Below are 27,404 nucleotides of genomic sequence, written 5' to 3' on the forward strand. Positions count from 1 at the left end.
GTCGCTCAGTCGTGTCCGACTCCTTGTAGCCCCATGAATCGCAGCACGCCAGGCCTCCCTGTCCATCACCAACTCCCGGAGTTCACCCAGACTCACGTTCATCGAGTCGGTGATGCCATCCAGCCATCTCATCCTCTGTCGTCCCCTTCTCCTCCTGCCCCCAATCCCTCCCAGCATCAGAGTCTTTTCCAATGAGTCAACGCTTCGCATGAAGTGGCCAAAGTTCTGGAGTTTCAGCTTTAGCATCAGTCCTTCTAATGAACACCCAGGACTGATCTTAACTAATTTTTATTTGCAGTATGGTTGCTTTCAAAATTAAACTCAGTATTCTGTGTGCGATGTGCTTTTCCTTTAGTTCACCGCCCCCCACCTTACACAGTGCCACCTTTCTCTCCCATCCACGCAGTTGCACCTGCTAGAAACTTTGATGTCATTTCAGACATTCCTTCTATCCTCATCAATGAAATCAATCCTCCATGAAGTCTAAGATATGTACCTGGACGCCTTCCCTTTCTTTTCCGTATCCATAGCACCTGCTATCATCTTTCACCCCGACTACTGTGATAAATTCCTAACTGGTCTCCCTGTATCCCTCCTGCTCCCTTCAGCCCACTCTCCAAATACTAACCGCACAGTACCTTGTGGAAATACTTCCTCAACTCTATCATTCCCCCTTTTGACTTCACATAGGAAAAACTCCCAAATTATCAATAGGCTTGCCACAAACTTTACCATCAAGTCTCTTTCTGCCTCCTTCACCTCATCTCTTGCTTACCATGTTAAGCCAGCCCCATTTGCTTCTCTCAAGCTCTAGAATACAACTGGCTCTTTGTCAGTCTCAGAACTTTGCATCTGCATCTTCCTTAGAGTTCTCTCCCCGCAGCAATTCCCTTCTGAAATTGTCAGGGTAGGTTGGCTTCTGCTTTGGTAGCAAACAACCCCATCATCTCAATAGGTGATGCCTAAAAAGATTTCCTTATTGCTCACATCTCAGTCTGATGGAGGTCAGGACGGCTCTTCTTCACGTGGAGACTCAGGGGTTCCGGGCTGGTCTAAATTGTGGAATGCCCACAGTTCAGTTGCTGTGTAAAGAGAACAGAGCATGAACGACTCTGGATGGGGCCAGGCCTGGAATGGCACACATCATATCTGCCCACACCCCACTGGCAAGATCATAGTCACATGACCCTAGCCTAACTGCAAAGGGGAAAAAACACACTTTTCCTGTGTGTCTAGGAAGAGGAAACGAGATTGGTGAGCATCAGGCCAGTCTCTGCCACATCCTGGTTAAAATCTACTCATCTTTAAAGAATCAGTTTAAAAGATACTTCCTTATACAGGCCTCCAAGCTCCTCTAACCTAAATAGGTCCCCCCAATGTCCTCTATTGTAGCATGCTATAATTTTCCTTTATAGCATGATTGAATTGGAAAGTTTACATTCCTTTAAGTGATCATTTAATGCTCATTTCCATTTTGAGACTATCTGCTCTATAAGAGCAAAGACTACATCTGTTTGGCTCCCCTTGTGTCTCTAGCATCCATCACAAAACTTGGTTCATAACTGGCATAAAAGTCGCTGAGTGAACAAATGAACAATTGCACACAGTCATTTCCTTGCTCCAGAGAGCATACTACTTGTGGAAGAGAAAGACAAGTAAGTAGACAGTCCTGGTTTAGTGGGAGGAATGTTCCATGCAGGTAAGCCCAGGAACTGAGGCAACCACCCGAACGAGCTCCTGCAGCATCTTGGCTTCTTTTCAATGGCACTTTAAGCCACAAGTCTGCAAACTATGGCCTGCAGGCAAATCTGATTTCCTACCTGTTTTGTTTTTAATGGCCCAAGAGCCAAGAATTGTTTTTATATTTTTGGATGTTTGAAAAGAATTAAAAGAATATATAATCATGTGAAGATTATGTAGATTTACTTACAGTGTCCATAAAGTTCCATTGGAACACAGTCACATCCATTAGTGTGCTTGTTTCTGGCTGCTTTCACACTGAAAGAGCAGAGATGAACAGCTGTGAAAGAGACTGTGGCCAGCAAAGCCTAAAATAACTATTTACTATTTGGCTCTTTATAGAAAAAGTTTGCTGACCTCCTAATCTAATTCCTGCTTGGTTTAAAAATCCACTTTTATGCGAATGCTATCTAAGTGTCCATCTTTAATTCCTTCCTTTTCCCATTCTCATGCCCACGGCCAGAAATCCTGGTAAGCTCGAACCTTGCGACAGTATTCTTGCTGTGCCACATTTCTCCTCCTCCCTCAGGCTATCTTCTCACTACGACCGAAGCTAACATCCAAGAGAAGAGCTCTGACATCACCGATACTCCCTGTGGTTCCTCATCCTGTCCTAAACAAAATCTGTACTGCCTAATATTGGAGTCAAGATTCTCCATTATCTTGCCAAGGCTTATCTTTTCAACTATGTTCCTAACATCATATCTCCACCCAGCATTAGCAGTCATGACCCACCCCTGTCTTCTCTACTTCCAAGCCTAGCTCACAGTTACTATCTCTGTATGAAATATCTGCAGCTGGTGCTTCTATTTCATCCATGCTTTAAGTCGGTTATCTCAAGTGCCTCAGTGCCCTAAAAGCTGTCCTCAGCTCCTCTACTGAGAACAATTATTGGCATCTGTGCAATTCTCTAGGGTTGTATAACTGTTTTATTTCAAATCCTGCTTTAAAGTTTCCTGTGTATACACACAGATTGTTTCTCATGTCCTACTGAAAGCTGCTAAGAGGCAGGATTTGTATTCTATTTTATTAATTTATGTAGCCTTTTGGCGCCTGAAAAGAAAAAGTGTTAGTCGCTCAGTCGTGTTGGGGACTTTGTGCAACCCCACGGCTGTGGCCCGCCAGACTCCTCTGTCCATGGTATTCTCATGCATGAATACTGGAGTGGGTTGCCATGCCCTTCTCCAGGCGGATCTTCCTGACCCAGGGAATGAACCCAGGTCTCCTGCATTGCAGACAGATTCTTTACCATCTGAACGAGTACAAAATGAAAATGTTTATCCACTGCAAAAGTCCTCAAGGAGAGCTGGGATTGTGAATTTTTGAAATGTCTAAGAACTATCTGTACTCAAGCACGAACTCCACTTTACTTTGTTTAGGACTCACTAGGACGAGCAACATCTTTTAGAGACATACCGTCGTCCAGCAGGCGCACACCTTGGAATGCTTGGGGCCTTGAGGTTCGAACACCTGCAAACGCGAGCGTGAGAGGCGCTTGCTTCCAGGCTCCTCCTTTGTCCATGGTGATTGGCGGACCAAACCGTCCAATCAGCCCTCCCCGCCTCTTTCGGCAACAGCCAATCACAGGCCCCGAGCGCCTCCAGACTACTAGACTGTTTACTAACAACAGATCGGAGCTGGGGGATAAGGGGCGTGGCCGTCCTGGGAATGTCGGGGACGGGAAGGCTCCGACCGCGCGTGCGCAGCAGCGCAGGTGGGCGGAGCAAAAGCCAGGCTCACCAATCGGATTGCTCGCGCTCCTCCCTCGCCTGCCGCCCGCCGAGCAACAACAGTTCGAGCCGCGGGGCGGGGCGGCTCGCCTCGCGTCAGAAAGCGCTGCCCAACGGGGCCCGGCGCTGGCGGCAGCGCGCGGCCCGCGCCCAATCGGCGACGGCGACTCGCAAGGCCGCCGACCCTGCTGGCTGTGGGCGGGGCGGCTCCGGGGGAGGCGGGGAGCGGGGCGGAGTGGCTGCGCGGTACTAGCGGCGCCCGCCGAGGGGAGGCGGCGGGAGCGGGAAAGCGGCTCGCCCCGGCGTCCGGGCAGCCGAGCGGCCGCGCCCCGGCTCCAGGGGCCGCGGCGGGAGCTGAGGGGCCGGGCGCCCCGGAGCAGCCCGCGGGCTCGGGCGAGGGGAAGATGGAGGAGAAGGGCGGCAGCGGCGGGGACGCCGGCGGAGAGCAGCTCCGCGTCGTGAAGCACGAGCTGCGGACGGGTGAGCGGCCCGCCCCCTGCCGGCCGGGCTCGGCGCGGGGGTGCGCGGGGCGGGGCGGGGCGGGGGTCCCGGGGGCCCCCGGCGGCTGGCCCGAAGTTTCCCGGGAGTGAGCGGCGGGCCGGGCTAGGGCCGCGGCACTGCCTGACCCAGGTGTGTTCGCGCCCCGTCCCGCCCGGGGACGCACCTGCCCCTCACGCGTCTGTGAGGCGCGCCTTGCTCGCTGTGGGGGGAGCGACGCTTAGCTCGGAGCGCGGCTCCCCCGCTCTCGCCTCCCTGGAAGCTCCTGAGGTGCCGGCGTCCTGGGCGCGGGGAAGGGGCGGCTGTCCGCCGGCCGTGTGGAGTCCAGCCTCAGAGCTGCAGGCACTGAGGGCTTTACGAGCCATCACAGTGAAGTACCGTACTTGGCCTTGAGTCTCTTTCAAAGGTCTTTTGAGGAGGCTCAGTAAATTCAAAGCTCCAGGTAAACCCGGCTGATGAGCCCCCTTACGGCGCTCACGCGCTGATTTTGGGGTCTCTCCAGTCGACTCAGGCTTTATACTTGTTACTTTATTCCTTGTGGGTCTGGGATGTTCCTTATGGGAAACGCTTCTTCAGACTAATCAGTATAGAATGGGTTTATATTTGTGGAGTCCAGTTCCCTGTTAGAGATCCTTTTTCATTTCCGAACAGATAATTTTAACGAGTTGTTCATTATTTACTATTAAATATTTCTGTGAGTGTTAAGAATTTTGATTCAGCTTCTTTGGCATCTTGGGATATTCTTTTATTGTGTAGGGACAGAGCTTATGTAGGTTTCAGGTTGTGTGCCTAGCACACCTTGTTATAATTTTGAACAGATTGCAAAGTTATATCTGTCACTTGTTCTTTAAGTTTTTGTTATTGCTGCTTGGCATTGAGCGCCAGTGTGATGACTTAAGAGGGGTGTCAAATGCATGCTTACTTATTTCAACATTAACATTGGCTTAAAAGTTTTTTTTGGGGGGGTCAATATGAGTTTGTTATGTATCTTGAGCCAGTTACTCCATAATTTTTTGGAGTTCCTAATGTAACTTGTGTGGACTTGTTTGGTTTGATTTTCCTCTCTCAGCTTAACAGACAACTGATGTTTTCAAAGGGCTATTCAATACTTTATTCCATAAGCATTTCTTTTGTATTAATGTCTGATTTGGGCCAGGCTCAGTGTCAGGCGCTTTTTGGTGTGGAGATTTTGAATTTCTTTTTCTTTTCTTACGTAACGATTCACTGATTCATATATGTAGACTCGTGCTGTACAGCAAAAGCTGCTTGAAGTCATGTGTCCTCAGCCACTGACCATGGTGCAGTAAGCAGCTTTTTGCTGAATGACCAAGGAGCAACCTGCTTGATTAGTAGTCAACCAACTGCTCACTTTCTGGGTTTTGCAAACAATGCTAGTTTTGTAGAAAACAATGAGTACTGCTTTATTTTCCCTTCTCTACTAACTATGTGAATCATCAGCTTCAAGTTTGCATTTTTAGAGATTTTTCTGATAGATGGTGAAATTATACTGAATTCATTAGTACTGTTAACTGTCAAAGGAACAGAACAGTCACTTTGATTTATTGCTGAACACTGAAACAACTGACCGGATACGGTGGTCAAAAACACTTAAAATACAACTTGAGAGATTCAGTCATCTTCAGCCAGCTGGGCTCCTGTCAGCATACGCGGCTGTAAAAGGCGCTGCAGTAACTTGATCTGACGTGGTACCTTGCTTCCCAAGATGTGGACACACATATAGTCATATCAGGTCAGCAGTCGGTGATTCCTCGATTGTGCTCAACACTGTATTGTCTGCTGTAGGATGAACAAAAAGGCAATACAAGTTACGTGGAAAGACACGGACAGGGTCCCAGTGGTGTAGACCAAGTAGCATAGCGTGCCTGGATGTGGAATCGAATGGGAAAAACTGTGTGCTCAGTTGTGCCGACTCTTTGGGACCCCATGGACTGTAGCCCACCAGGCTCCTCTGTCCATGGGATTTTCCAGGCAAGAATACTGAGAGTGGGTTGCCATTTCCTCCTCCAGGGGATCTTCCTGACCCGGATCAAACTCAAGTCTCCTGCGACTCCTGCACTGCAGGCAGATTCTAGACTTTGTTCTAAATCCAAGCTCTGCCAGTTACTAGCTGTGTAGACTTGGGCAGGTCACTTCACTCTTTCAGACTCACTTCTCTCACCTACAGAATATGAAAACTGAAGGAGACTGTTGGAAAAGTGCTAAGCAGTTTGCTTGGTGCATAATAGCTCTCAGGAGCTGTTGGTTCGTGTAGGTCTGAAGATCACCCAGTAACAGCATCTTTTCTTGGAGCGTGCAGGTTACTCCAGCGCCAGGGTCCTCATTCGGCGCTTGCCCTGTGCTGTGCTGCTCCGCTGTCATCTCTTTCTGCGTATGTCTTGCCTTCTGAAGCCGAGTGTAAACCCCCGTGATCCCCACCGCTTAGCAGTCTGTATGTGTCTCTTCAACAGCATTTAACACACAGAGCTGTAATAATTTACTTGTCTATGCTGGACTGTAAGGTGCTGCCATGTCCTTTATCCATTTTCAGCCCCTGGCATATAGTAAGTACTCAAATGTTGGGTGAATTCACTGCGTGCATGAAAATCCAGGACAAAATCTAAGTTTATTGTAGTCCCAGTATCTTGTAGATGTTAGGTGGTTGATTAGTGGATACCAGTGACCATGAAAGCTAAAAATGAAGAGAAAGGGATTGATTAGATCAGTTAAATGCACATTTCTTGACACTCTGTTTTCTAGGCCAAATGGTGCTAATGACACAAAAGAGAAAATATCTTGGCCTCTGCTGGCTGGGGAGGAGGCAATGTAAACCAGTAGTTAGGGTATATTGTCAGACTATAAGAGAAGGGTGCACAGAGTGTAAAGATAGCAAAGATGAAGTTTAGGGATTTTAGGTTTCAAATAATCAAATCTAACTGTCGAACAACAGCAGCAAAATGGATTATTATTGGAAGGATATTGGGTTATCTGATTTATTCCATATTTCATTACCTCTTATGTACTGAGTTCCACATTATATACTGGGGTTGCAGGACATGTGTGGTCTTCCCCCGAAATGACAGGGTTGCATCAGACATCGCTGGAACCAGGGACTGGTGTCGTCTCTGTTGTCTCCACCTTGAATCTTCGCTTGTCTCTGTGACGGCCTCCTTCGTTTTCCCACATGGACAGGAACTCAGCTGCTGACAGACCCTGACTTTTAGGTCTTACAGCTCTGGGTACTAGATCAGCTTTAGGTATGCAAATCTTGGGGAAGGACTTTAGTAGCCTGGCTTTGGTCAGCTGCCTACTTTCGGATTGTTCAGCTAAGGCCAGAGAGTGGCATCCTGTTCTGCTAGCATGAGAACTACTCTGGAGAACCTACAGATGGGGGTGAGACCAGACTCTTAAAAGAGGACGGATTGGTGGGTACACATTTCCTTAGATGTCCGTCATTAGGAGAGAGAGCCTCACGCTGAGGATAGAGTCAGGAGACGGGTATTAGTTATCTGTTGCTGTGCAGTAAATGATCGCAAACTTAGTGACTTAAAGCACCGTGGTTCCTGCGGCTCAGGAATTCAGGAGTTGCTTAGCCTGGTGGTGTTGACTCAGGGTCTCTCATGAGGTTGTAGTCAAGGTTTTGGCCAGGACTGCATTCACCTGAAGACTTGTCTGGGGCAGGAGATGCCCTTTCAAGACAGCTTACTCGCGTGTTGTGGGCAGGACGCTTCAGGTCCTCGCTCTGTGGCCCTCCGTGCAGCTGCCTGAGTGTCCTGCTGGCGTGACAGCCGGCTCCCCTGGGACAGGTGATCGAAGGGAAGACTGGTGTGGAAGCTGCAGTGTCTTCGTTGTTGTTAAACAGCTTTTTTTGAGATACAGTTTACATACTATAAAGTCTACTTGTTTTTAGTGTACAATTCAATCATTTTAAGTATATTTATAGTTATACAGCCATCACCACAATCTAATTTTAGAACTTTCCATCACTCTAAAAAGAAACTTCTTACCCATTTTTATCGGTCACTCCACATTCTCACCACCCATTCCTCAGTCCTGGGCATCTGCTAATTCTGCTTTTTGTCTGTGTATTTGCCTAGGGACATTTTATATTATGGAACGTCATAAAATGTGGTCTTTTTTTTTTTTTTTAATGTGTATTTGCTTCTATTTGGCTGTGTTGGATCTTCGTAGCTGCTCCATCTTTCCTCTAGTTGCGGAGAGCATGGGCTTCTGGTTGCAGTGCCTTCTTTTGTTGCAGAGCTCTGGTTCTAGGGCATGCGGGCTCAGAGGTTGCGGCTCCCAGGCTCTAACGGACAGGCTCAGGGGTTGTGGCAAGTGGGCTTGTGGCCTTGTGGCAATAGGACCTTCCTGGACCAGGGATCAAGCCGTGTCCTCTGAGCTGGCAGGCGGAATCTTAGCCACTGGACCACTAGGGTCGCCTGGTGTGTGATCTTTTATGACTAGTTTCTTTCACTAAACGTGATGTTTTCAAGATCCATCAATTTCTAGTGTGTGTCAGCACTTCATTTTTTAAATTGACAGATAATATTCCATTGTATGGATATACCGTGTTTTGTTTGTCCATTCATCACTTGATCGACATTTGGGTTGTTCCGACCTTTTGGCCATTGTGAATAATGCTGCTATGTACATTTGTGTACAAAGTTTTCTTGGGTAGATATTAAGAGTAAACTTACTGGATCACGGGGTAAGTCTATGTTAAACTGTTGAGTTTTTCAGCGTGGCTTCACTGTTCTCTAGTCCCGCCATCAACGAACAAAGGTTCTGATTTCTCCACACCCTCGCCAGCACTTGTTTCTCTCTTTGCTTGTAGCCATTCCCGTGAGTATGGAGTGGTGTCTCCCTGTAGTTTTGATTTGTGTTTCCTGATGACTAATGATGTTGGCCATCGTTTCATGTGCTTATGAGTGCTTTGTATATGTTTGGAGAGATGTCTGTCCAGATCCTTTGCCCATTTTTAAATTGGTTAATTTATTATTGAGATACAGATTCTTTATGTTTTGTAGATATAGATCCCTTATTAGTATAGTTTGAAATATTTTCTCCCAGTTTATAGGAGAAAATTATCTTTTTGTGATAACCTTAGAGGTAGTACAGTTTCTTAATTTTGGTGAAATCCAACTTTTTTACTTTGTTTCTTGTGCTTTTGGTGTTGTATCTAAAAAATCATTGACTAATTTAAGGTTACAAAGGGTTTTATGATTTTAGCTATTATATTTAGATTTCTGATCTATTTGTTGAAAGGCTGTTCTTTTCCATTTTATTTTCTCGGCACCCTTGTCAAAAATTAATCAACTGTCGATGTATGGATTTCTTTTTAGGCTCTCCATTTAGTTCAGATGATTTTTTGTGTCTGTTCTTAAGCCATCACCACACTGTCTTGACGACTATAACTGTTTGCTAAGTTTTGAAATCGGAAATGGTCAGTTTTCCAACCTTGTTCTTTTTCAGAATTATTTTGGCTATTTTGGGTCCCTTGAGTTTCCATATGAATTTAAGAATTAGCTTGTCAATTTCCATAAAGAAGCCAACAGTAATTCTGGTAGGGATTGCCTGGAATCTGTAGATCAATTTTGGGAGTATTGCCACCTTAGCCGGAGAAGGCGATGGCACCCCACTCCAGTACTCTTGCCTGGAAAATCCCATGGACGGAGGAGCCTGGTGGGCTGCAGTCCATGGGGTCGCTAAGAGTCGGACACGACTGAGCGACTCCACGTTCACTTTTCACTTTCATGCATTGGAGAAGGAAATGGCAACCCACTCCAGTGTTCTTGCCTGGAGAATCCCAGGGATGGGGGAGCCTGGTGGGCTGCTGTCTATGGGGTCGCATAGAGTCGGACACGACTGAAGCGACTTAGCAGCAGCAGCCACCTTAGCATATTAAATCTTGTGATCCATGAACATGAAATGTTTTTCCATTCATTTAGATCTTCTTTCATTGTTTTTTTAACAACATTTTATAGTTTTCAGAGTGTATATTTACACTTCTTTTGTTAAATTTATTCCCACATACTTTATTCTTTTTTGTGCTACTGTAAAAATTATTTTCTTAGTTTAAGTTTTGGATTGTTCACTGAAAACATATAGAGATACAACTTATTTTTATTAATCTTGTATCCTGCGACGTTGCTAAGCTAGTATATTAGCTTTAGTCTTTCACCATTAAGTATGAAGTTAGCTGTGGGATTTTCATAGATACTTTTTGTCAGATTGAGGAAATTCTCTTCTTTTCCTAGTTTGGGTGTGTTTTTCCTCTTTCCCAAGGTAGCTTTAAAACAATTTTTTTTTTTTAATGAACTTTTATTGGAGTATAGTTACTTTACAGTGTTCTGTGTTTGGGTATTTTTAATCATGAAAAGGCATCTTTTTTTGCATTTATGGAGATAATCATGTGTTTTTATTTTGTTTTATCAAGGTGTATTATATTAATTTTGGGGTGTTAAGCCAGCCTTGTATTCCTGGGATAAATCCCACTTGGTTAATGTGTATAATTCTTTTTATGTACCACACTGGATTCAGTTTGCTAGTGTTTTGTAGAGGATTTTTGTGTCTATATTCACAAGAGGTATTTGTCTCTGTGTGTGTGTGTGTGTGTGAGAGAAAGAGAGCGCGATGTCTCTCTCTGGTTTCCCCAAAATGTGTTTGATTGATTTCTGCCACCCATTAAAGATTTTACCTATTTGGTTGCTGTCATTCATACTTAGAGCCTTCTAAGAAAGGCTAAGAGAGGTCGAGTAAAAGTGTTCTATGGAATTTCTATGGAAATGTTGGTATAGACAAAAGTCAGGAGTGGTGATTTACTTTAAAAGATAATTCTGTTTTGCCAGAGGATCCATGATTGAATCCCATTGAAAAATAATTCTCTGATGCTCTTTAAATATGTCTCCATTTATAATGATTTAATTTATACTTAGCTTTGTAGGAACATAATGATTATCTACAACAAGATACTTTAAAAAATTTGACAGTCTTGGTTATCTGTGAGAACAGTGCGGCTCTTCTTTCTGTATTATACGTGTGTAGCTGTATATTGTGTTTGTGTATCCATATATTTTTTATAGTATTCCCCCCCCCTTTTTTTTTTAGTTTCCTCACCTTAAGAAGGGTAGGCATAACTTGTGTTCTATCTTTAGCTTTATAGGGATACATTGGGAAGGTCAAAAGTATAAATAGGATATTGATAGTACCCTAACTTAATTCCCTGGAGCTTAGACCTTAAAAGAAAATCTTAAGTTCTTAAGTTTCTATCACAAGTTTTAGAGATTAAGAAAATGATCTATTTGGGCAAAGGAAGTGGAATCTCAGCCCTTAAGTCTGGGGGGATTCCAGTGTATTTTGTATTTTCGGTCCATAGTCAGGGAAAACCTTCTTAGGTGGCAAGTCAGCTGTTGTATAAGACCTGCCATTAACCTCTATACTGCAAAGCAAAAAAGAATCCTGAAACCTCAGATTCCTGGAGACACAAGTGATCTGGTGGGCGGGATTGAATTCCTCCCCTGAAAAAGAAGCTGATGCTTGGCAAAAATTCCTCTGGGGGACATCTGGCATGGTAACATCATGTGTTGACTGAAGTGTCACAATTAAACACGCTTTTGAGAGATGTCAACCCCAAACTGCAGTGGGAGGGAGGGGTCGTCACAGCTTTCTCCTTTGAGCTCCTGGAACAATTTTCAGAGCTTGGTGCACCTCAGAGGTAGAAGCGCTCCTGCATTGCTCTTGTTTTCAGGGAAGACGCTGCTGCTGCTGCTGCTAAGTCGCGTCAGTCGTGTCCGACTCTGTGCAACCCCATAGACGGCAGCGCGCCAGGCTCCCCCGTCCCTGGGATTCTCCAGGCAAGAACACTGGAGTGGGTTGCCATTTTCTTCTCCAATGCAGGAAAGCGAAAAGTGAAAATGAAGTCGCTCAGTCGTGTCCGACTCTTCGAGACCCCACGGACTGCAGCCTACCAGGCTCCTGCATCCATGGGATTTTCCAGGCAAGAGTGCTGGAGTGGGTGCCATCGCCTTATCCTCAGGGCACATGAGTTGAGTCTAAAGGAGAACCGCATGCTTGCCATGTTTGTCTGTCACAGCGCCCCTCTGGGTTCAGCTGTAGCTGTTCTTCCAAAAATCAAGGAAGTTCTCTGGACTTTATACTACCTAAAGTTTTGAGTGAGCTGGCTGGCTCACTTTTTTTTTTTTAAATACTCAGTAGGCATCCTGCCCCGTGGCAGCAGGAGAATAGGGAGGTAAAGTTCCCAGATTTTAGCCCAGGACTCGGTATTGCAATTTTTAAATTTCACACTCAGGTTTTGGTGTAGGTGTGCCTCTTTTTATATAATTAGTGTGTTCCTGACAAAAAAAATTGTGTAAATAATATTTTTATATATCAAATTCTTTGGAAGATAGGTGAACTTAGTACTTAAAATAATTCTTTTTAAGTACTAAAATAGTACTTAAAATGATTAACTCTTGAAATTAAAGAAAACACTTTTGAGTTTTCCATTTGTGGCTTTACTGTGCCTATGTAAATTTGGTCTTATAATGTTATTTTTCTGACACCATCACTACAATGTGTAAATTGCCAGTAGCTGCAAACAAGTAAATTGATGGAGTCTTGTGTGGTAGACTGAGTTAATACACCTCCTCCCCCTAACCTGTAAATATGGTTCCTCACATGACAAAGAGACCTTGCAGACTTAAGGGTGGGGAATTCTGACATGGGCGCAGTGTAAGCAGAGGTCCTTGTGAGAGGGAAGTAGGTGGATCCGAGAGAAGGTGTTACACGAGTGGAAACAGACGGGGAGGAGGAGGTGCAACAGTGGCAGCAGAAATTGGAGCGACGCCCCTGCTGGAGAGGGGCCCCGAGCCGAGGAGCAGCGGGCTCTCACGGCGGAGGACAGCCAGGCCCCTGGCCTGCCCAAGAGGAGTGCAGCTCTGTTACTTGTCTGCTCTGTGGAACCCAGCCTGAGACTTCTGAGCTCTAGAACTATAATAAGACACATGTATGTTGGCAGTGGCACCCCACTCCAGTACTCTTGCCTGGAAAATCCCATGGACGGAGGAGCCTGGTGGGCTGCAGTCCATGGGGTCGCTAGGAGTTGGACACGACTGAGCAGCTTCACTTTCAATTTTCACTTTCATGCGTTGGAGAAGGAAATGGCAACCCACTCCAGTGTTCTTGCCTGGAGAATCCCAGGGACGGGGGAGCCTGGTGGGCTGCCATCTATGGGGTCGCACAGAGTTGGACATGACTGAAGCGACTTAGCAGCAACTTAGCAGCATGTTGTTCATAAACCATGAAGTTTATGTAATCTTTTACAGCAGCAATAGGAAACCAACACATCTTGCTTAAGACTGGATGAACCAAGAGATAATTTTGCCCCAGGCTTGGGTAACTGAGTAGGATAACAGTGTGAAGCAATCAGTCATTTAAACAACCATTTAGTAGAAACTGGTAACAAATGTCTGCTGCTTAGAAGAAATAGGATGGTGTTCTTTCTAGGGAATCTCCAAGACATTCCTTTCTGATCTTAGTACGCAGCCTGGCTGAGCTGCTGTGACCAGCGGTTCTGGTTTTCATAGGAATGCTGTGAGGTAGACCCCCGGGGCAGGCCTCTTGTACCAAGTTGGTGGCTAGAAAGCGTCACGTCTCAGGGCTACACCACGTACACCTGTGGCCTAGCGTGCACCTTGAGGCCTCTTCCTGGCGTCATCTTCTGCCCTCAGCCTTTCTTCCTTCCTTACACTTTAGTTAATTTCAATAATTTGTCCTAAGTCTTTTCTAGACCAAGCAGGAATTAGGTAAATATCTCATTAAATAAATGCATTTATATACAAACCATGAATAATACAGACAGTGTGGAAAGACGTTTGACTTTCTATCCAGGATTTTGTTTCTTAAATCTTTGTCATGTGGTGTTCGTGCTATTTTTATCTTTCTCCTAAGAGGGAAAAAGTAGGTCTCTGATTAATTAATGGCATTTTAGAGTTTTTAAAAAGTATATAGTGAGAAATCAGTAAAATTGAGGCATACTTTAAGAAACAAATTTTATTGGCAAAATGATGGAGGTTGTACACAGGCCTCTCTTTTCTGTGTTAGTGGAATATCCCCTCAGTAATGGGAAAATTCAGGCCACTGAAGCAGTCTGTCCTCTAACCACATCAATACTGGATTGGAATGACATGTTTTTCCTATAGAAAAAAACTATTTAAAACATGTAATAAGGAAATGTTGTTCTTCATATCTAAATGAATGATGTTGCATTGAAAGGATGTGAGCACTGAATCTCAGAAGTGGATCTGCACTAGCCCTTCCCCGTGAATGTGCCCCTGTTTTTCCTTTATACCAATGTCCTTGTTTGTAAGGAAACATCATAATTGGCTAGAGTAGGACAGATCTAACGGGTACACACAAATCAAACACATAACTGATGTAATTTTGTCATTGTATAAATTGGGCAAAAGAGCCATGGTTCGATTCATCTATTAAGGACTTGTTGATTCTTGTGTGTCTGGCACTGTAACAGATGCTGGATTTTTGCAGGGAACAAATTAGACACGGCTTCTCCCCTCGTTGAACACATCTAAAGAGAAAGAGCCCTTCGTAACCACACAGTTGACCATAGGATTGCAGTTGTGATAGGCCGTGGGGTCGTGCAGACGCTGTGAGAGAGTCTGAGGGTGGCCGGCCTCCGGAGGAAATGGGGGAGCATCTGTATGGCGGAGTGTCCGCCAGCCCTGCTGTCGTGGGGTGCCGTGTTGGGGGCGGGCAGCGAGGTGTTTCTGCCAGAGGCAGCGGCAGATGGTCCTGGAGCGGGGAGGGCTTGCAGCCCAGGTACCGGATGGGAGGCCTTTGTGGCCCGAGCTTGTGTCCAAGCAGGAGAGCCGCAGGAAATGCGCTGAGAAGGTAGCCTAGCCGGTGGGCGGGCTCTGTGGGTTGTTCAGGTGTCACCCTGCGTGCAGGGTGAAGCTGCTGAAGGATTTTTCAGAGATTAGTTTTGCACTGTTAAAAAAACGGCTTCCTCGTGTGAGGGGCATGGTAGGAAAGAGTGTCTGAGGGGAGACCAGTTCGGAGGCTCTTGTGGAAGTTCAGGTGCAAATACAAGTTGGGATTGGGTAACGATTAGAAATTAAGAATTGTGAAAGTATTTGAGATATATTTAGCAGAATATATCAGCGGAACTTGGTGTGGTAGTGATATGAGATTTTCGGGCTGGAACAAACATATGTTTGAAGGTACGGTTTGTTCAGATGGTGTATTAATTTTCAGTTGCTGCATGACAAATTACCACAAACTTAGTGGCTTGTAATAGACTTGTTCATTAGCTTACAGTTGGGTAGGTTAGAATTCTCCACGGCAAGGTTAACGTCAAGATGGTAGGCAGATGGGACTTCCCAGTGGTGCAGTGGTTACGACTCCGCCTTCTCATGCAGGGGGTGCAGGTCCAGTCCCTGGTTCAGGGGCTGAGATCCCACATGCCTCGCTGCCAAAAATACTAAAACAGAACAGAAGCAATAGTATAACGAATTCAATAAAGAGTTCAGAAATGGCCCACATCAGAAATCGTAAAAGAAAAAGATGGTAGCCAGCCAGAGTTCTTGTCTGGCGGCTCTGGGAAGAAATGCACTTGGAAGCTCGTTGCCATGGCCAGCAGACTCTCCTCCCAACGTCTTCAGTCTGCGGCCGCAGCGTCCTCAGTGGCGCCAGTGGGGCCTCTGTCGGCTGCAGAGGCCGTCTGCACCCACTCACCTGGCCCCCCGTCTTCAGGCCTCTGAGCTGGTGACATGCTTCCCAGCTCCTGCGCTCTGACGTCCGGATCTTCTGTCATCTCTAGGCTTTGTGTAATTAGGTCCAACCTACCTGAACAATCTTCCTATCGTGAGATCAACTGATTTGGTGAGCAGCAAAATCCCTGTCTCCCAAGAGTGGCGTCTCCTCGTGCTCAGGTGCTCGGCAGGGGCCGCACAGAGGCCATGGAGGCCACCTTGGACGGAGGCCGCGTTGGGATTCTTCCTTAGAGCTCACAGAAGGTGAGCCAGGGGTGATGCCCATGGGGTGGGCAGAAAGGATAGAACCCAGATGTGTACAGATCAAAGCTTGAGACGCCTCTGACATACTCTAGTAGACACACGTGGTGATAGCATCGTGGGTGATGAACGCTTGCTGTGTGCTGCCGAGCTGGTGCTTGTATCAACTCATTTAGTCCACGCGGTAACCTTATGAAGTCAGTACCATTTTTATTATTCCAATTTTACAGATGGGGAAACTGAGTCTCTTAGAGAGGTCACTGACTTGCTCAGGATTACCCAGGAAGTAAATATAAAAATTAGTTTTGAAACCTGAGTGGTCTGGCCTCCCAGGCTCACCTGAACTGTTGTGCTTTCTTTCATCAGTGGGATGTGGGCCTGGAGCTCAGCGAAGGTGTCTGGGCTGCAGGTGAAAATTCTAGCATCACTGGGATGTAGATGGCTTTGGAAGCCCAGTTGAGGATGAGATCATCTCAGGAAAGCTTGTAGAACGGAGAGAAGAAGGGGACTCAGAACTGAGCTTCGAAGAACTCTAGAATTTAGACGATGGGTAAGAAAGGAGTAGCTAAGAAGGAATGCAAAGGAGGAACGGCCGGGAGCGGGTGGGGGTGGGAGAGGCCTCGGAGAGCTGTGATGCCGGGAAAGCAAGGAGAGAAGGTGCTTCAGAGGGCCTGTCAGAGCCGACTGAGCAGCTGATGACCTTATCAAGAGCAATTTTAGTGGAGGTTTGAGGGGGAGGCCAGATTGCAATGGACTGAGGAGTGGATGCAAGTGAGTACTTACAAAAATTACTTTTTTTACATGTACAACACTGCTTTTTTTATTGATTTAATTTATATTTGGCAGTGCTGGCTGGGCTTTCCCTCGATGCACAGGCTTCTAGAGCACGGGCTCAGCAGCTGTGAGGCACAGGCTTCACTTCTCCGTCACACATGGGCTCTGCCCGGGCCGGGATCACACCTGTGTCCCCTCATTGGCAGGCGGATTCTTATCCACTGTGCCGCCAGGGAAGTCTGCAAGTGGAAACTTTGAAGAGGCTTGGTTCCAGAGGGGATTAAAGAGAGAGACTTTGCCAGGGGTTCCGCTGGGGCAGGGCAGCTATGTTTTGTTATTTTAAGAGGAGTGATGCTAGAATACGTTTAGTGTGAGTCCATTATAGGGAGAAAGAGAGAGAGCACTACTGAAGATACACAGAAAGAGGGGATAACTGAAGGCATTGAGAAGGCCCGTTGCTTCTTTTTTTTTGAACACAATTTCTTTCTTTATTTGGCAGTGCTGGGTCTCAGTCGCAGCACCCACGGTCTCTGTTGCAGCACACGGGGTCTTCAGTTTCCATGTGTGGGCTCTAGTTCCCTGACCAGGGATTGACCCTGCGCCCCCTGCTCTGGGAGCACAGTCTTAGCCACTGAACCACCAGGGAAGCGCCCTCATCGCTTATGTTATGATGAGAAGTGGGAACGGATACAGATTCTTTTATAGATTTGGTGGCAGGAAGATATGGGAGTTTCCAGGCCATGCTTTTTTTCCCCCCTTCTCTATGAATTGTGAAGGGCAGTTCTTTATTCAAGAAGAGAAAAATAGTTTTATTGTTTTAAAAATTGTTCTTCTGGTCTTTAAAAATTCTTAGATATGGAGAACCATGCAAAAAGTAGACAGAATTCACACGCTTCAGATGGAAGTTTATAGGAGAGCGTTGCAGAAGGACATACAGACAGGTGAAGGACGTACAGAGAGGCTTTGGATGCGGCCAGACGCGCTCTGTGCTCTCCACAGAGGTCGTTCTCTGGACGTGGTTTCTGGATCATGCCAAAATTCTTCGTAAGCATAATGTTCTTCTTATTTTTGAAGTGTTATATTTAGTTCCGTTCTTCTAAGTTAAATTTATTTGGTACATGTATTGGGGGAAAAAAGGCTGTTTGTTACTGCTTTACGAGCATTTGTTTTCTTATTGACTCAGTTTTCACATTGGCTCCATCATGTAATTCCAGAATCAGCTGGATAAGTAAACACTGCTGTTTTAGACACTGAAAGCACAGTGAGTCTTGAGGGTAAGTGACCCCGGCAATAAGAGAAAAGTGGGCAGCATTGTTTTAAAGTACACAGATATTAAATATAACTTTGTTCTGCCTCCAGCAGAATGTTGTCCAGAGAGATGGTTTGAGGGCCAACCACAAATCTAAACAGCCTCAGAACAGCTTACCACCTGGCGCTTAAAAGGAACCTAGTGTGCTGGCTCTTCAGCTTAGCCGCTGGCTCTCACGTCGTCCCCGGGATCAGACTACTCGACTCTGCAGACGAGGGGTCAAGATGTTTAGGTTTCAGGGTTTTGTACATGCTGGACACCCCCAGATTTAGAGTTTATCTTGTAAATTGTTGTATAAATAATTTATTTCCCCTTAACAAAAAGGAGAACAAGAACCGAAATAGAGAGCGCGCTTTCTCACTGCATGCAGCTGTCACCTTTTGACTGAAGCTAAATTAGTCCAAGAAGCTTATGTTTCTGCAGCGTTGAGTAAGAAAAGGCAAGGTTTTACAAGAAAAGTTCTGTTACAACTTCGTTGGTCTGGTCGCAGTAAAATAGATGCTAAATCTGTACTTCCCAGTTGGTAGATTAAGAACAGACCCAGGCGTATTAAATAAGGATGATTGAGTCATGTGGCGCTCTCACACCTCTGTTTGAGATATTCCACTTCCTCAGAGAATTTGCCCCATTTTCCCCACTTTCCCTGGTCTTCAGGCTCCTCTTCCCACATAGTTGAACCATCTTATCAGGGGAAAAAAGTTCCTCTGTGGCCCTCTAGTTTTTGCTGTCTTTACCTTTCCCGCCGGATGTTGAAAGAGCAGTTTATACCAGCTGTTGCTGCAGCTTATCTCCTGTTCGTCTTCGATGCCCCAGAAGCGCGCGCTGCAGCTACTCACGTCCCCCTGTTCTCCTCATCTGGGAAGAGCTTCCGTTTAATCCTCCTCGGCCCATTAGGGCCGTCGGCACACGAGTGTGGGCTCGCTGTGGCCTTGCTCTCCCCGGTCCCGCCCATCCCTGACCACCTCGCCGCCCTCTCCCCCTGGCCTCCTCTGCTTGCCCCTTAAATGTTGGTAATCTGCCATCAGCCCTCTTTCTTCTAACTCTGCACGGTCTTTCTGGGAAATCAAGTATCACAGCTTGAACTACCATCTGAGTCTCTCTCTTCCGCTTGGATCTCTTTCTGGGGTTCCTTACCAGTTACTCCCAAGTACCCGCCGAGCGAGAGGCAGCTGGGCAGCCCTCGGGGCCCACTCAAGCTCAGCTCGAAGGCTGCCTCTTCCTCCAGAGCTGGCCGTGGTTTATTTAGGGACATTTCCCACCTGCCCGGACCCCAGCTAGATGCATCCTGGACGTCCTCTGCCTTGGGTCCTGCCCACCTACCGGTTCCTTCCCCCAGTGTGTCAGCTCTGTCTCTGAAAGGGCGCCTTCGTTTCTGGCTCAGCGTTGCCACTGCCGGGATCTTAGTTCAGTGTCTGACCGAAGGTGATGGCCGTCGTTTACCGAGCTTTCTGTGTTGGGTCCTTTGCTGAGCGTCTTGCGCGTCTCATTTGGCTCTCACACTGTGTGTGTGGTTGGGACCGTGTCTGGCCTCTCTGGCCCTCTCGCTCCCATTGTCTGCCCCTCGCTGGAGTCCAGTGTAGCGGTGAAAAACAGTTCCTGTGGGCCTCGATGCCCTTTGAGTTGGTGGCGCCTAATTTCAGGCACGGATGCTGCACATTTTCAGTTTCTGCCCCAGGCTTCTGACTCCTGCTCACGTTTCAGCAGCCTGGTGGGAGCTGGCTGGGTGAGCATGCAGATCCCAGAGGTGAGAGGCGGAGTGCCCCGCCGGGCAGCCCGCGCCAGAGCGGGCGGAGCTGATGTCACAGGCGCCCGTGTGCTCGGGAGCCCCGGCGTGTCTCTGGGACTCCACTTTCTCGGCTTCTCCCCGTTCGCGTCCATTCTTCCTTCCAGCGGCCTGCCCGGCTGTCCTTAGGCCCAGCTCCACGTGCAGGCGCAGCAGGCTCACACGGACTGTTTGCTTCTCAAAGCTGTGCGAGGTCAGCCCCCCGTGTAAACTCCTTACTCTTTACGGTTCAGGGGTCAGCCTCTCCTGCACACCCTTGGTAGGTGTTCAGAATTGAGGTCCAGGCCCCGTGAGCAGAGAGCCCTCAGATGGGGCATCGAGTGCAGGAGCCTGAGAATGTCGTGCCCAGGAGCCCGCGTCCTCGGGACAGGCAGGCAGGGAGCAGCCTGCTCGCCCAGAGCTCGTGCGCTGGTCCCTCTGAGGTGGACGCCTCTCATACTGTCCCCGGAACAGAAGCTAGACACACTCGTGGTATGGTCTACTCAGGGAGAGGACACTCAGGCAGGTAGCCCGGGGCCTGGCTAGTGTGCACCCGTGGGGGTGGTGGGGGGGTGCCGGGGGGCTGGGGATCTTGAAGGGGTTGGAGTGGGCGTGGCAGAGTAGTAAGGCTAGAGAGGGGAGAATTCACTAACCTGGGTGCTCTGGTCACAATTCAGGACTTAACATCCTGGCAGCCTCCTCCTAACATGCTTCTGGGATGGTTCTAGGAGTCTGGATGTGACTGTGACCTACAAAGAGTAGGTAAATAAGCAGGAACTGCCTTGGCAGAGTATTGAGACCAGAAGTCTCAGAGAAGAGCGTGTTGGAGTGGATTTATTCTATGAGGCTGGAGAACACACTTTTTGACTTTTGGATCCTTCAGTTCAGTTCAGTCACTCAGTTGTGTCCGACTCTTTGCAGTCCCATGAATTGCAGCACGCCAGGCCTCCCTGTCCATCACCAACTCCCAGAGTTCACTCAAACTCATGTCCATCGAGTCGGTAATGCCATCCAGCCATCTCATCCTCTGTCGTCCCCTTCTCCTCCTGCCCCCAGTCCCTCCCAGTATCAGGGTCTTTTCCAGTGAGTCAACTCTTCGCATGAGGTGGCCACAGTACTGGAGTTTCAGCTTTAGCATCATTTCCTTCCAAAGAACACCCAGGACTGATCTCCTTTAGAATGGACTGGTTGGATCTCCTTGCAGTCCAAGGGACTCTCAAGAGTCTTCTCCAGCACCACAGTTCAAAAGCATCAATTCTTTGGTGCTCAGCTTTCTTCACAGTCCAACTCTCACATCCATACATGACTACTGGAAAAACCATAGCCTTGACTAGACAGACCTTTGTTGGCAAAGTCATGTCTTTGCTTTTGAATATGCTATCTAGGTTGGTCATAACTTTCCTTCCAAGGAGCGTCTTTTAATTTCATGGCTGCAATCACCATCTGCAGTGATTTTGGAGCCCAGAAAAATAAAGTCTGACACTGTTTCCACTGTTTCCCCATCTATTTCCCTGGAAGTGATGGGACCGGATGCCATGATCTTCGTTTTCTGAATGTTGAGCTTTAAGCCAACTTTTTCACTCTCCTCTTTCACTTTCATCAAGAGGCTTTTTAGTTCCTCTTCACTTTCTGCCCTAAGGGTGGTGTCATCTGCATATCTGAGGTTATTGATATTTCTCCTGGCAATCTTGATTCCAGCTTGTGCTTCTTCCAGCCCAGAGTTTCTCATGATGTACTCTGCATATAAGTTAAATAAGCAGGGTGACAATATACAGCCTTGATGTACTCCTTTTCCTATTTGGAACCAGTCTGTTGTTCCATGTCCAGTTCTAACTGTTGCTTCCTGACCTGCATATAGGTTTCTCAAGAGGCAGGTCAGGTGGTCTGGTATTCCCATCTCTTTCAGAATTGTCCACAGTTTATTGTGATCCACACAGTCAAAGGCTTTGGCATAGTCAATAAAGCAGAAATAGATGTTTTTCTGGAACTCTCTTGCTTTTTCGATGATCCAGCAGATGTTGGCAATTTGGTCTCTGGTTCTTCTGCCTTTTCTAAAACCAGCTTGAACATCTGGAAGTTCACAGTTCACGTATTGCTGAAGGCTGGCTTGGAGAATTTTGAGCATTACTTTACTAGTGTGTGAGATGAGTGCAATTGTGCGGTAGTTTGAGCATTCTTTGGCATTGTCTTTCTTTGGGATTGGAATGAAAACTGCCCTTTTCTAGTCCTGTGGCCACTGCTGAGTTTTCCAAATTTGCTGGCATATTGAGTGCAGCACTTTCACAGCATCATCTTTCAGGATTTGAAGTAGCTCCACTGGAATTCCATCACCTCCACTAGCTTTGTTCATAGTGATGCTTTCTAAGGCTCACTTGACTTCACATTCCAGGATGTCTGGCTCTAGGTGAGTGATCACACCATCGTGATTATCTTGGTCATGAAGAGCTTTTTTGTACAATTCTTCTGTGTATTCTTGCCACCTCTTCTTAATATCTTCTGCTTCTGTTAGGTCCATACCATTTCTGTCCTTGATCGAGCCCATCTTTGCATGAAATGTTCCCTTGGTATCTCTAATTTTCTTGAAGAGATCTCTAGTCTTTCCCATTCTGTCGTTTTCCTCTCTTTCTTTGCATTGATCGCTGAGGAAGGCTTTCTTATCTCTTCTTGCTATTCTTTGGAACTCTGCATTCAGATGTTTATATCTTTCCTTTTCTCCTTTGCTGCTGCTGCTGCTGCTAAGTCGCTTCAGTCGTGTCCGACTCTGTGCGACCCCATAGACAGCAGCCCACCAGGCTTCCCCGTCCCTGGGATTCTCCAGGCAAGAACACTGGAGTGGGTTGCCATTTCCTTCTCCAATGCAGGAAAGTGAAACGTGAAAGGGAAGTTGCTCAGTCATGTCCGACTCTTAGCGACCCCATGGACTTCAGCCTTCCAGGCTTCTCCATCCATGGGATTTTCCAGGCAAAGAGTACTGGAGTGGGGTGCCATTGCCTTTTTCTCCTTTAGAAGGGTCCAAACAAAGCGTCTCATTCTCTCGGGTAATTCAGAATGCCCAGGTGAGAGGAAACTGCCTGAGTGTCATAGGAGAGCCTCCATGGACCTGGGTTTCCTTGTATCCATGAAAACGGGGGGCTCTGGTAGAACACGAGCCACACAGTGTCACCGTGTAACAGTGTCACAGGGCGAGGTGGGTGTAATTACCACCGGGGGCCAGAGTGGCATTCAGGGTGCCCTGGCTCACCCAGCCCTGGGATGGAGCAGAGTGATGGACCGCCCACCATGACGGCATTGGCCTTGTGTGATACAGGCCGTCGTCTCTGAGGGAGCTCCGCCTTCGGCTGCCTTGCCCTGCTGGGCAGTTGCTGCTGCAGACGCCTCTTTAGTTCCGTTCCCTAGATGGGCAGCAGCAGGAACACTCCCAGTTAGCCCTCAAGCTCAGAGTAAAGTCTCCCCTGCCACTGTTAGGCAGCAGCCGCGCTAGCTCCTTCTTGAAGACCCAGTGACCCATTTACTTATTCTCCAGCTTCACTGGGATGTAGCTGCCGAATAACATGGTGTGTGTTCCAGGTGCGCACGTGACGATTCAATCCGCATGTCGCCATTCGGTGGCCGATTTAACGGCAGCAGGAGGCGTCTGAGCGTCCCGTCAGCGGCCCTTGAAGCATCCCTGCACAGCCTCTCCCGGCTCTCCTGTCCCGGCCTTGACTGCCTTCACTGGGCAGGGTCTGCCTCAGCGTGCCCCCGTTTCCTCTAGTATGCATCGCTTCCTTTTGGCTCCAAGGCTTCTCCAGGGTCCACCCTGCGGGAGATACAAGTAGGAGGGCACCACAGCTGCTTTAGCCGGAAGTTAGTGCTCCCCGAGGCGGCCCTAACCGAAGAAGGGGGCAGGACCCCGAGGAGAAGCGCTTCTCCCGGCTTTGCACAGAAGGGGCCCAGTGCTTTCCAGTCGTCCCTGAGTTTTGGCGCCACGGAACTCAGTCGCCCAGTGGTGGAGAGCGCGTCCGTGTCCGTGTCCCCCTGGTGGTGAGTGTGCCCATGTCTGTGTCCCCGTGGCGGTGAGCGTGTCTGTGTCCCTACAGTGGTAAGCGTGTCAGTATCCCCGCACTGGTGAGCATGTCCGTGTCCCGGCAGTGGTGAGCTTGTCAATGTCAGTGTCCCCATGGTGGTGAGCATGTCAGTGTCTCTGCCTGGTGAGCGTGTCAGCATCCCCATGGTGGTGAGTGTGTCAGTGTCCGTGTCCCTGCAGTGGTGTGTCAGTGTTCTCATGGCGGTGAGCATGTCAATGTCAGTGTCTCTGCGATGGTGAGCATGTCAGCATCCCCGTGGTGATGAGTGTGTCAGTGTCCGTGTCCCCATGGTGGTGAGCGTGTCAGGACGGTCGGCTTGCCTTGTCCTGCCCCTTCCCGGTCTCAGCCTTTTAGCTCCGTTTCTTCTCCTTCTGATGACATGGCCTGTTGACAGGTCTTTGCAGATGCTCTCCTTTTTGGAGGCGCTTAGGGTCAGACACCCACTCCAGTGTTCTTGCCTGGAGCATCCCAGGGATGGGGGAGCCTGGTGGGTTGCTGTCTATGGGGTCGCACAGAGTCGGACACAACTGAAGCGACTTAGCAGCAGCAGCAGCAGCAGCAGGGTCAGATAAGTGCAGCTGTTTTGTTGGGGTGTGTGTGTCTGTGTGTCTAGCCAGCCATCGGTCTACCTACCTGTTCATCTGTCCATCCGTCCACCCAGTCCCAGAATGGTAAAGATAGTTGCCCAGCTCAGCTCTGGTCAGTGGTGGAGCTGGAGTTCTGAGTTCATCTGAAGCCAGAGCAGGTCTCTTCTCCCTTGATGTACCGCCTTTCCCCTCTGCAGATGCCATCAGTGGGCCTCAGGGGGCTTGTCCAGCCTCCTCCTGAGGGAGCTAGCCCCCCTGCCAGCACGCAGAGGTCTTTGAGAGACCCCTGTCTACGGCGTGCCGGGAGCGCGCCCGGCCCTTAGAGAAACCCCCGTCTGCAGGGTCCTGGGAGCGCGCCCAGCCCTTAGAGAGACCCCTATCTGCAGGGTCCCGGGAGCGTGCCCGGGCCTTAGAGAGACCCCTGTCTGCAGGGTGCCGGGAGCGCGCCCAGCCCTTAGAGAGACCCCCGTCTGCAGGGTGCCGGGAGTGTGCCCCCCTCTGCAGTGAGCCCTCCTTTCCCTGTACCTCACTCTGGGGGCGCTCCCCTCACAGTCTGTTACGGAAAGTGTTTCGTTTTTGCTTCTTTTCTGAGTTCAATAACCTCTTGTTGCCTTTGATCCTTTTTTGGTTGTTTGCTCATTTCTGTTCTTCGTTTTTGTGTTTCTGCTTCAGTACTTTTTTTTCCTCCTCATATCTCGAATACTTGTGTGAAGATTTTAAATTCAGTTCAGAGTGTTGTGTTACTGTTTTCTTCAGCTTTGTGGCTTTTCTTTTGGAGGGGGACGGGTTCGTCAGTGGCGATGCTTTTATTAGCAGTTTCTGATTTTGTTTTAAACAGTGGTTTTCTGTGTCCGTGGCCTGCTTTTTGCATTTTTGCATATCTGCTCACCCCTTCTTAGAGAATTCCATAGTTCCGCCCTCCGCGCTTGTTGGGAGGTGCTGGGGCGGGGAGGGTGTGCCTGTTCTCTGGTGCGACCCTCGCCTTCCCTCCTCTCGGTCCTTTCCCTTGACTGCCAGTTTCCTAGGCGCCTCCCCTTCCCCCGTTGGTCTGTCCTCCGGAGCTGTGCGTGCCTGATTTCCATCGGATCCACTGGCTCTTGAGCCTCTTTCCGAGCCGGCCCTTGCAAAGTGTGCAGCATTCCAGTCTTATCCTTGGGCCTTTCTGGGCATGCTTCTGCTTTGTCTCCCCCTGCTCTTTTTCAGTGGCTCTCAAGTGTCCCTCCCTGTCTTTAAACCTGCAGACTTTCTGTGGGGTTGGTGGGAACTGTGCTCAATGGGGTCCGTTTTTCGGTCACCGGTCATTGGAAGCTTGTAGAGTTCTGTCTCCTGCTACTGCTCCAGGTGTGGGTCATGTGTGGTTTCACTCCGTCTTTGTTGGTTTTATGGTGCTGTGTATTTTGTTTATTTCTTTCTGTGGACTGTTTTTAAAGTCTTTTTGAATTTGTTGCAGTCTTGCTTCCCTTCTGTGTGTTGGCGTTCTGGCTGCCAGGCCTGTGGGCTCCTGGCTGCACAGCCAGGGTCACACCTGCACTGCTCGCGCTGGAAGGCCGAGTCCTGGCCGCTGGACCGCGAGGGAGGGCCCTGTTTTGTCTTCTTTGTTTATTTACTTTTGAGGGTATATGAGAAAATTTGGAATCTGGTGCCTTCATTCCCCTTAACCCAGAAGTTTCTCCGTTCTTTACAGACTCAGCTCAGGCTCCACCACCTTCTCTTCCTTGACGTTTTCTGGTTCCCAGGCTCTGGTATTGCTGCTTCCTTGTGTTCCTGACCTTCCGCCTCTCTAATTGCACGTGTTTTATTGCATTGCAATTATATACTTGTCTCCCCTCCCCCATCAAATTTTGACTGTCTCTTGGCAGCAAACCTTTTATTTCTTTTTTGTGATACATAGTGGCACCCACTAATTGGATTAATTTACTTAAAACAGACTAGAAGCACAGTCAGTGGATGGAAGTCAGCTCTATCCACTACGAATAATGTGAATATTTTTGGATCATAGTGAACTTCAGTTTTAAAAGAAGATAAGTAAAAAACTATGAATAATGATCAGGTTTATATCATAATCAGTTCAGTCGCTCAGTCATGTGTGACTCTTTGTGACCCCGTGGACTACAGCACGCCAGGCCTCCCTGTCCATCACCAACTTCCAGAGGTTGCTCAAACTCATGTCCATCAAGTCAGTGATGCCATCCAACCTTCTCATCCTCTGTCATCATAATACTAAAGTTTAAGATAATAACATTACCACTTTTTCCCACAGAGCTTAGAATGTTAATTGATTGACTTTTGAAAATAGAAATATCTTTAATAAATACTTTTTCTAATATTGCTGAATAGTTAAAAGTCTAGAATCTGAAATGATTCATGGTTTCTTTTTTTAAAAAAAGAATATCTATGAAAAGATTCTGCAAAATTACTGGGTTTTAAAATTTTTTAATTTTTTTAAATTGTGAAACTATGATAGTACATTTATAGGAGGCTTGGAAAATACAGAACAAGATTCCATATAGTTCAACTATGCTATGCTATGCTATGCTATGCTAAGTCACCTCAGTCGTGTCCGACTCTGTGTGACCCCATAGACGGCAGCCACCAGGCTCCCCCGTCCCTGGGATTCTCCAGGCAAGAACACTGGAGTGGGCTGCCAGTTCCTTCTCCAATGCAGGAAAGTGAAAAGTGAAAGCGAAGTCGCTCAGTTGTGTCCAACTCTTAGCGACCCCATGGACTGCAGCCTATCAGGCTCCTCCATCCATGGGATTTTCCAGGCAAGAGTACTGGAGTGGAGTGCCATTGCCTTCTCCGAGTTCAACTATATATTACCATTATTTCTTTAAGTATATAAGTTAAGATTTTTACTTGGAGTTTCAATATCGAACTCTCAAAAATTAGTAAAATGAATATACAGAGAAGT

At 47.7% G+C, this 27,404-nt stretch overlaps 1 protein-coding gene and 2 long non-coding RNA genes across 5 annotated transcripts in view; 2 read left to right on the forward strand and 1 right to left on the reverse strand.

Annotated features, from left to right (window-relative positions):
* Positions 1–214: 214 nt before the first annotated feature.
* Positions 215–3,327, reverse strand: LOC123327940. Its single transcript, XR_006542571.2, has 3 exons — positions 3,157–3,327; positions 1,931–1,998; positions 215–1,082 (listed from the first exon to the last, which is right to left on the reverse strand). It is a non-coding gene; the product is annotated as an uncharacterized LOC123327940 (long non-coding RNA).
* A 358-nt stretch (positions 3,328–3,685) lies between these two features.
* The window catches only part of RPS6KA5 (ribosomal protein S6 kinase A5), a 195,892-nt gene continuing 172,173 nt past the window's right edge, over positions 3,686–27,404 (forward strand). The window contains exon 1 of one of the 3 annotated variants that reach the window (XM_044924608.2): positions 3,686–3,950. In XM_044924608.2, coding sequence (XP_044780543.2) covers positions 3,875–3,950 — 76 coding nt within the window. In that variant the 5' untranslated portion in view covers positions 3,686–3,874. The remainder of the gene's footprint in view (positions 3,951–27,404) is intronic. The other 2 variants (XM_025295082.3, XM_025295079.3) reach the window with 2 other exon arrangements.
* LOC123327942 lies at positions 13,126–18,658 on the forward strand. Its single transcript, XR_006542572.2, has 2 exons — positions 13,126–17,812; positions 17,983–18,658. It is a non-coding gene; the product is annotated as an uncharacterized LOC123327942 (long non-coding RNA).

The sequence above is a fragment of the Bubalus bubalis genome, chromosome 11 (assembly GCF_019923935.1).
Source record: "Bubalus bubalis isolate 160015118507 breed Murrah chromosome 11, NDDB_SH_1, whole genome shotgun sequence".
Classification (NCBI taxonomy): domain Eukaryota; kingdom Metazoa; phylum Chordata; class Mammalia; order Artiodactyla; family Bovidae; genus Bubalus; species Bubalus bubalis.